General features: G+C 42.4%; 1 protein-coding gene across 1 annotated transcript in view; it reads right to left on the bottom strand.

Moving 5' to 3' along the window:
- Positions 1-5,950: 5,950 nt before the first annotated feature.
- Positions 5,951-10,077, bottom strand: part of CLCN1 (chloride channel, voltage-sensitive 1) — a 38,189-nt gene continuing 34,062 nt past the window's right edge. Inside the window, exons 21-24 of the mRNA XM_010185894.1 lie at positions 9,525-9,563; positions 8,773-8,877; positions 6,821-6,907; positions 5,951-6,346 (exon numbers count right to left, since the gene is read on the bottom strand). Coding sequence (XP_010184196.1) covers positions 5,951-6,346; positions 6,821-6,907; positions 8,773-8,877; positions 9,525-9,563 — 627 coding nt within the window. The remainder of the gene's footprint in view (positions 6,347-6,820; positions 6,908-8,772; positions 8,878-9,524; positions 9,564-10,077) is intronic.

Raw genomic sequence — 10,077 nt, 5'->3', positions numbered from 1 at the left:
AGACCTCTAGTACTCGCTTCTGTTTTGTCGTTCGCTTGGTTTTTTTATTTGTTTTTCCAAGTGGCCTCTAAATTGTCACTATTCTTTTTGAGATGTAGTGTGTCAAATGAAATCAGTTATTCCTCACATGTTTAAGACTTGAGTCCCTGGGAAGATAACATATCTCTGAGCCTGGAAGTAACACATCTGCATAGGAAAAATATATTTTTTCTTAATTTCACATTATGCTTAAAGATGGTGTCCAGCTACTGAGTGCTTCACCTAACAGAACTCTTTTGCCAACATACTAGTCTAGATTTATCCCTCAGTTAAGTACGTCTCCTCTGGATTTAGCTGCTTAGCCCCAACATGAACCTCATTCTGTGGTGTCTGCCCCAATCTCTGATCTCCACTTTCTGCTTATTTCTCTGTTTAGACTAGATGGCAAATCTACCATATGTTTCTCTGATTTTACTTTCTTAGAAACTCTCGTAAGTTACTTTCTTTTTTCAAGTAATTAATGAAAGCAGTAAATAAAAAGGGTGTAAGACCATTCTTGCTGCACACCTCATGGGCTCTGTGCTTTTCCAGCTGCAAGGGTCTTTTCTATACACTCCCTCAGTTTGTATCTTCTCTGCCAGAGAAACTGTTAATTTAATTTAAGCATAAGATTTTGTGACATGTTTGGTCATAATCCAACCATCTCACAGCTCCCATTGCTTTTCGCAGCCCATTAATTTAAGTGCACTACAGAAGTTTGAGGGGGAGAAAAAAGAAGATGAGTATTTTTTGGCAAATGTATTCCTCATAAACCTTCCATTACTGTCTTTTGCACTTGTATCTGTGTGGAAAAACTGAAAAGCTTCTAACTTGAGTTTGTGTGACTTTAATTCTGAACATATCTTAGTAGGTCTTGTATTTTTACCTTCTGTTCTTCAAGCTAAGTAGGTATTCAGTAAATAGCCAGATATTAGCAGCTTTTAGATTGTTGCTCATATAAAGCAGATAATTCACTTTTTCATTACCCTACATTCTGTTTCCATTATAAATTTGCTTCTGGACTTTTCTTCAGCATACTTTGTCCTCTATATCAGATGCAATCCTTTAAGTGAGCTAGACACCCTTCAGTAACTGGTTTTACTAGAGAGCACGAGATGTTTGCACAAGCAGCACACCAAAACTGCTGGGTTGTGAGCAAGTGCTCATTGAGAAAGGCCAGCGCTTGAACTGGTAACAGGCTTGGCTGTGACTAGCTCCATTTAGCTACTACACTCATCCCAGCAGTATCCACAGTGGTGTTTTTAGTAGGATTTACTGACTTCCAGCAAGCTGAGAGAGGGGGAGATGTCCCTCAAAGCACAATTGCAGAGCTACTACCATTGCACACCTGTGATTGGAAAAAGGCAGTGTGTGTGTGTGTGTGTGTGTGTGTACACGTGCACAGGGTTGACTGTCCAGTATGGGCAGCGAAGGGGGCAGACAATGAGAGTCTATGACTTATGGTCAGGACCAGTTTAAGCTTACATCCCACAAATAAAGCCTTACAAAATTTTGCATCATGTGGCTTAACAGAAAAAAAAATGTTTATTTGAGAATACTAATGCTCAGGCATGACTTTTGTGCGGAAATATTAATTATGGGTCATCAGTGTTGATTAAATTGTTATGAGTGCTGTGCCCAGATCCCTGCTTATGTGGCCTTCAACAACTTAGTGCTTGTCGTGACAGTATTTTTAATAGTGTGTTTTTAATTATACCCTTCCTGGGGTTGGACTAATTTGGCAAAATGGGATCTTTACTTGCTTAACTGGTTATTGCCCTGTCTTGTACTCCTTGGCCACAAAACACACACTTGTGTACAATGTTTGCATAACTAGGGAGAGGGCAGGAATTATTTTTTATGAACTTTTAATTCTGTTTCCCTCTCTGTTCGTGCTTGTACTCACTGGTTTTGTCCATAGGGTTAGCAAACTAGTTTTTTTTTAGTCTGAAATAATTTGCCAACCAAAAAAAGTTACGTTGTTCAAGCAGTTTTTTCTGGTTGTCCAGTAGTCCATCTCTACGTGTTTTTTCCTTCATCCGAATCATGACCAAGTCTTTTAGTCTCATCATAACTAAACAAGGCCCTATCTGTTGTCTTGTCAACCTTAAGTCTTCCTTGTTTTTTTCAATTCTTTATATTGATGAGTTTAAAAACAAGATTTCTGCTTTCACGTTTAAATGCCATGTAAGAGGAAGAGTTCAACTTTTTGCTAGACTAAAATTTAATAGATAACTTCTTGCCTTCATTAACTATTTATCAGTAAACTGGCAATTAAGATTAAGACTACATTTACCTTGAAGATACAATGTCAAAGGATATTTTTAGGGTTTTTTTGTTTGTTTGGTGGTGGTTGTGGTGTTTTCCCAAATTTTCTGCTCTGATGAAAATTTTTCACTGTTGTGTTCTTCTCACAGTGTTTCCTTATGTGTTGGGTACCAAATGTAGTTCAGAAGGTCCTTGAAGTTGAAAATACTGAACTAGATCAGCTCTATTTCAGTGTTTTAAGTGGTAGTGGCACGCTTGGTGTAATATGAATTTCTGCCCAAATCAATGATTCTAAGCAACTATGCACATGCTATTTAAGAGAAAAGCAAGCTTCTGTGGTTTGAAACAGCCTCAGAGCTTCTTGTTTTAGAAGGCTTGTGCTTGGATTTTTGGAGGCAGATCTGAGATTTGACTTTCTAGCTGAATAGGAAGGCCTCAGTGCTGACACAAATTCTGGGGATGTTTTGGGTTAGGGGAAAAATTATTTTTGTGTGTAGGTAGCCATGTCTGCTACTTGGATAGGATGAGAGATGCAGGTTTTAGAGTGACAGATCAGTGTGACTTTGGTTGCTGGACCAAGGTTTCAAGTTTACACTTTGAGGGGGCATACTGTGATTGCCTGAGAGGGTGCAAGCTTAGACTTCTCTTGACAGAGGTTCAGTGTCAGTTTACTGCACATTTCACATCTGCTAAAGTGCTTGGCATCAGCTCAGTGAAGATTTTATTGCTAAAATGGAACTGGAAACATTTTCAGCCATCAAAAACTACCTTTGCCATATGTTTTCTGCCCCCACCTGGCTCCCTATACACATTCATGTATGCCTGCTTTTTCTTAGGTGAGGAAACAGTGCAGATGAAAGCTGCTTATTCTCAAGGAGTGGGGGCATACCTGGAATGGATCTTGAGTAGTGCCAAGGAGCAGTAGTAGTAGCAATAACCGCCTTTCTACTTCTCCACAGAGAGCATTGTTATGGTAACTCTGGGACAGCTGAAGGCGATAAGAATGGAGGCATCAGTGTGTGTGTGCACATGTGGGCACACGTGTGCGTGCTCGTGTACCCTCAGGTGACAAACCTCAAGAAAACTTCCAGGTTAGCCTTTGTCTTGTTCTGAGCTCCCCAAGCCTCTCCATGTGCATCATTTTTGTTCCAGCTTCATCTCCCTCAGCTCACAATCTGTCTGTCATGACTCACACACTCTCTGGCTTTGATTTAGACTCCATCTGCTTTCTCAGCCAGTCAGATCCCAGTTCTTCTGTAACATGCCATAGAAGTGTGGGACTGGAGCAGAACATGTATCTGTATTCAGGAGAGAGGAGGGGGAGGTATATTGATTCCAGCCTCAAAGTTTCTCCTTGTCTCATCTGTCTCAGTGCAAGTGTTTGGCTGAGCTGCAAAATGTAAGTCTGTACTTGCTAGTAATAAGGCTGGGACTGACTTGTCCCTCCTGGGGGTGTGTGGACCCTCAGATCAGATTTGGTCTCAGGGTGTTGCCACTCACCACACATTTATGAGTTTTGTTAAAAAGAATGTCCTTTCTCCCCTGCTTAGTTAAAGGACTATCACAGTTCCCTGAGAAAAAAATAGCAGTTGTTTTACCTCTTCTTTGCAGGCAGGGGAAGGTGACACAAAGGTAGGAAGGAGGGAGGCTGCATGCTGATGTCTGGCAGCCAGAGATGTGCCACAACCCTCTGGTGCAGGCAAGCAGCTGGTATGCACAAGAGACTTGCCCTCATATCACTGCTGTCTTCACACAAGGACAGGGTGGCCCTTTGGAGGACTGAAGATCACTTTGGCTCAGAAAGGCTGTCCCCAGGTAGCTTATAGAGGGGGATCAAAGACAATACAGAGCTGGTAGACTCTGAATTCCAGCCAGCAAAAATAAATCTCTCCTTCAAGAGACTAGCTGGGGAGATTTCCCTGTGCTATAAGCTTGTCACAGACTCCCCCACCCATGAGGATCATCAGAGAGGAATTGGTGCAAGGTCAATCTCGAAGTTAAAGCAAGGAGAAAATTTTCCTAGGGAGACTGACTTTGAGTAACCATTTCTTTTTGCTTGCTCCTGAGACAGCTTATGGAAAACCACCTGTTAAAGTGAAACTGGTTACTCTAAGTTAGATAATGCTTTACTAATATGAAGAAAGGGTGTGTGGCCCAACATCTGGGAGAATACCCCCAAGAACATATTCTCAGAGCCTGGATTTCTTCTCTGTTGCCAATATGTGGAAACACATCCAACAGACTGCTTGGAACTGCATCTAAGTGCCATGACACACCAAAAAAAATGAAAGGAGATGTAGAATGTTGGAGGAAAGCTGCAGAATAGACAGAATTTGACTTTGCCTGTTTACTGAGAAAACCTCACAAGAACAGTGAGTTGAACAAAGCAGCATCTTATCTTTGGATGCTAAGGTTTTGCATGCATGATGCGAACTGACAAGACATCTTCTTGCAAGATACAGATCAAGACCTGCTCCAGATTTAGAACTGGAATAGAGAGGGATGCTGTGGACAAGGGTTGAGTTCTCTGCTATTAGTCATAATGGAGGCAAGCTGGCAAAAGTGAGAGCTGGAATTCTCACATCTGAGGTATGCAGAAATATGTGGAAAGTAGGCAGGGTAGAATTAACCAGGAAAAAGCAGGAGTTTTCAGAGAGAAACCTATTTTCAAAGTGTGGAAAATGTGGCTTCCCTCTGCCGCATTTCTTGGCAGCCTGCTAACCTTCCATATTTTTTTTTTCAGTTCTTGTATTTTAAGACTATTACTTTGTAAAAATTGTGAACAGTGATTCAGAGAGACAAACACAAGTACTTGAAATATTGGTGTATATGTGCTATTTTACTCCTCTCCTTCCAACACTGAGGATGCCCCCACTTAAGATTTTCCCATTCTATTTCAAATGTACAGAGATGATGGGAAAACAAAGAGGCTTTCCTCCCTTCCAGTGCTTTTCTTAAAGCCCTGGCTGAATTCAATACATGAGACATAGACTGAATATTTTCCTCCTACCTGTTTTTAGGCCATGGCTCAGCTAAAGAACAGAGAAGCTCCTAACTGCACCCTCATCCAGGAAAATCCCAGACTAAAATTTGAGAGAGAGAGGAAAAATATTCTACATGGGAATGTTTGGCAGGGGGATGCAAGGTAAGAGTTAGCGAAAAGGAGCTGCAGCAACATGGACAGGACTGCAGTCAGAAGCAATGAAATGCTTCTAGGCTGGAGGTTTGGCTGTGTTTACACTGGTGCATGCAGGCCAGGTGTGACTGGAAGGATGACACCAATGGAGAACGAGAAGAGCCGTGCCTTCTCTGCTTTCCACGTGGCAGATTGACTCAGAGCATCCTGATTGTGCCCTGCTGTATTCATGTCCTGTTGTTACAATCTGTTCTGCTATATTACGTAGACATGGCAAAAGCTTAAGCATGATGAGACCTTAGCCACCTTGCATCTGACACCTGCACACACCCGTATAGTCCGACAGCCTAACAGTCTTTGCACAGAAAGAAAGCAGCGGAAGAAAGGGTCAGTCCCAAGCCCTTTCTCCCAGCTGAATCAATCCTCTGTGGGGATTGCAAAGAACATCCAAAAGCTTCTCTTTGAGGAGCAAATATAAGAAGACTGGCTCAACTGAAGAGTGTGGTGGACTACTCCCCTTCATACCAGCTATAAGGGGACATCGTCATCCTCATCATCATCCTCATCTAGGTCAGTGGAGCGTAGGCTTAAGTCCTTGAGGATGTCTGAGATGTTTTCAGCAACTGGCCCTGTCAGCTCCAACTCTTCCAACTCAGTATCAGTGGCATAAGTGGAGCATGGGACTTCCTCCTCTTCATGCAAGTCTGAGGGCTGGGGGGAGTGCGAGCAGGGAGGCAGTGGACTCTCTGTGCCCAAGTCTGCTGATTGCTGCTCTCCCACCGTGCAGTTGTCCTGCCGGTTCCATGCCTGAGTGGCTTGACTGACCTCACCGCTGACTGAAGTTCGGTTGATATCACGGAAACTGGCAAGGGGTGGGCGGAGGCGAACCCCAGAGCGTGTGGAGCCTTCTATTGCCTTCTGGAGCTATGAGAAGAGGAAAAGTTCACAAAAAAATGGATGAAAGGGAGGCTGACCCAGCCCTACTCAGAAGTTCATCTACTCTCCAGTGTAAAGGGATCACAGATAGAGAGAGTCACAGCTCTACCTCTAGGGCCTGTGGAGATCACCTTTTACACTGGTGGTGTAATTTCTCATTCCACAGTAAATAACAAATTCTACACCACTTTCAGAGACAGTAATAGCCACTCAGTTAAGAGCCCTATGTTCATGAACCATCTAACATCCCTGTAAACAACACCTGCTGCCTCCTCTGAAATACAGTCATTCATTCCTCTACTGGCTTCCAAAGGGTTGACTCAGAATTCAACTCTGGATTGAAAATGTAGCAATCGTAGTTATATATATTCCCAGATGGATCCTCCAGCACCTGTAAGTTATTGCAATGATCCACAGTACATGTGCAGTTGATTAGGAGGAGATGAAAGGATGTGTACATACCTCTTCCAGAGCCAACACTCCCCTCAGCTTCCCCATGCTGGTTATATATGCATGGCTGAGGCCCAGTAATGAGAACAATGTATGCGTCTATGAGCAAAAACAAAAAAGACCATTTCAGGGACTTTGGAAACTGGTAACATGATATTTGGTACTAGAGTGGGGACTTGGGATTTAGAAATGGGAATCACAAAGGCACACAAGTCTGCAGTCATCCCAGTGAGAATCTAGCTCCACCTTTCCCCTGTTGTAGCGAGCAAATACTGCCCTTTGGTCCTTCTGCTGTGCAGCCATAGTTGGGAGTGTGTTGATGCCAGAGAGCACATCCTCAAGGTCAGTCCCATCCTCTATCTGGCAAACAGAGATTCATATGGAACACCCTGTGACTCTGGAGATTTATGCAGTTCTTATTTCATTTTGGTGCTGGAAAGTAAACTATCATATAGTAATATGCAAATTCAGGACCTGCTTAGGTTATTTATTCCAGTACTTTCCTTGACACTAGGAGATTTCTTTTTTCATGTTCCAGAATATTTTCTGTCAAAACTTAAGTCTGTTGTTTCTTATCCCATGCAGTGGGAACAGAGAACAACTTATTCTCTTTCTCTTACAAAGTCTTCTGAAAAAGATGGATATCACACTGCTATCAGCCTTCTTTTCTTCAGCTTAAATATACCCCATTATTTTACTGTTCTCCATAGATCAGGCTTTCTAAAACTTTCAGCATTCTTAGTGCTCATCTGTGGAGTATTTGCAACCTCCAAGTTCTTTAAGCTGAGCTCTAGCTGGAGTCTACCTGTGGCCTTACATTAAGTCATTCTTTCACTGGTATTTACTTTTTTGACATTGCGTGAGGTACTGAATGTCATGTTCAACTGTAAACTAGGGTAAATCTCATTTGTCAGGAACAAGACATTTAACCTTAATGTAAAAGAAAATCAGGCTGACTAAATACAATTTGATCATGATAAGCTGTGGTATTCTTTCCACTGTCAGTATTCTCACACTTAGCTCTAACTATGCATACCTCAGATAGTTTATTTATTCCTGCATTTTTTGTGCATCCAAATTAAGTTGGCTTATCTGTTATTTCAGTTTCTCATTTGCTCTTTTTACAAGAGGTATGAAACTTTCCCCATTTGCAATCTTCAGGTATGATTTCTTGTAACCCCTATATTCTCAAAGATAAATGCTAGTGGTTTTCAGGTGACTTCAGCCAGCCCTCTAGATAACACCAAACTCATCTTAAGTATAAGCTAACCCATTCTTATTATGCTCAAGGCTGAGATCTTACCCCTTTCATAACAGTAATTAATTTTGTGCAACACATATGCTGACTGTTCACTTTAAATGAATATTGATAAAAACATGCACTTTTGCCTCAGTAGTCTGCTTTCCCTTTCCACTGAGTGAAAGCCCAGTCCTCTCTTACTCCTGATATATAATTGCTTTTATCCCCAGTCATCCTGTGCTGGGACTTGTATGATCCAGCTTCCTCTTTCCTTGTGCTTCAGGTCAGTGAAGAGCCTCTGGTATGGGGTGGTCTCAAGCAACTCTTCTCATGCACTGAGACAGACTCTACACTCTGACAGAAACACCCTGAGAAATCCAGGAATACTCATTCCAGTGCTGCACACTGACAAAGCAGAGTGTGAATCTCAGTGTAATGCCTCCAACAGCAAGGCATACAATGCTTCAGTTGATGTAGTGGCTGGAAAATCCTATGTGCTGTCCAAAAGCTATTTTCATAAATGCACTCAAACTTCTTATCATGTAGCCTTTCATTTTCCAGGAGATTGGAGGTACATGCAGAAGGTTATAGGACTTCTGTAGCTGGATGTGGTAGTTGGTGATAGTAGTTGTATGTGAAGATAAGGAGAAGAAATAAGTCGCAGACTAGACTTGCAATGATAGATAGGGTGGAGAAAAACAGTGCAAGCCTCAGGGAGACCCACCTTGTGCAGGGAAGTTCTCTCCACCAGCTGGAAAGGGGAAGGGTCGATGCGGCAGCTGTCAAAGCACACATTCTTGTTCAGCTCCTCCTGTTCCCAGGCATCTATCTGACACAGGAAAGAAGAGGAATCACTCTTACAGAAATGAGCAGTGCTGCTGTCTTATACACCCAAACTAGTCCCATTCTCCTGTTAATGCTTCCTCCTTCCTATGTAGATCATTCATCTTGCCCATTATATCACACTCCTCAGGTTTCCCATCCCTTCCTTGCCAGAGGTCGAGACCCTATGGAAGCAGAGAAATTTCAGTACCTCAGAGGTTTTCTGAGAAGGTGATGTTTTGCTCCTTTCTGCTTAGAGAGGGAATGAACATCTTAGCTTTCCTTTCTGAGTGCACCTTCTACTTGTCATTGCAAGATAATAGTTCCTTTGTGTAAAAAATGAAGGAACAAAATAGACCCAAAGAAAGACTTAGGTGAGAGGGGACATGTAGAGGTCTCTAGTCCAAAATTGTGCTCAGAGCTCACTTCGAAGCTAGTTTACTCAGATCCTTACTTAGCACCTCTAGCAGAACAATCTCGTCTCTTATTGGGTGAGACTTGCCCACTGTACAACTCTAAGAAGAAAATGGCTTTAGCTATGGCTTTATGTGGGAATCACCGAGGTTATCGAAGCTCAGGAAGAATTGCAAATGATAAGAAATGGGCAAAAGAAGCACTCGGTTAACCTCACACTCTTTCTGCACACAGACTTACCTCTTCTGGCCTCATTGTGTCAACGACTTCCAATGGCTCCTGTAGGAGAAAACACAGTTCAGGACAAGCAAAGAACCCACAATTTCACAGAGTACAGAAAGGGAAAAATTGCACATCCTCCTCACCTGATGTAATCCCCTTTTTGTTCCAAATAGTGTATTACTGAGTGTTTAGATTTTCTTTATGCTCATACAATATGAGGTTGTGCTTCCCTTGCCAAAGAAGGACTATGGAAATCTGGTGGAGCAATTCAGGTGCCTAAACATGGTCATCGAAGTGCTGCTTTAGATACTCTCAGATATCCCACTGCCCCAGACTGGATGGGTCTCCCATAGGCTATGATGTCCACCAACCCTGTGCAGGTATGTCAGCTACCCAGGGGCATGTAACATGGCTCTAGGCAAAATATTTTTTTTTTCATTTTTATCTGGCCAAAACCATTTGCCAAATGAAATAGACCTGCACTTTATCCCAGGTTAGCCAAAATAGCATTACATTATATATAGCCTTGACACCCAAGCACAGATGGCTTTTTAGGAACATGCACAGTCCT

Source organism: Mesitornis unicolor, unplaced genomic scaffold, assembly GCF_000695765.1.
Source record: "Mesitornis unicolor isolate BGI_N332 unplaced genomic scaffold, ASM69576v1 scaffold9496, whole genome shotgun sequence".
NCBI lineage: Eukaryota > Metazoa > Chordata > Aves > Mesitornithiformes > Mesitornithidae > Mesitornis > Mesitornis unicolor.
Note: the sequence above shows the minus strand (reverse complement) of the source record. Positions and strands in the feature narration are given on the sequence as shown.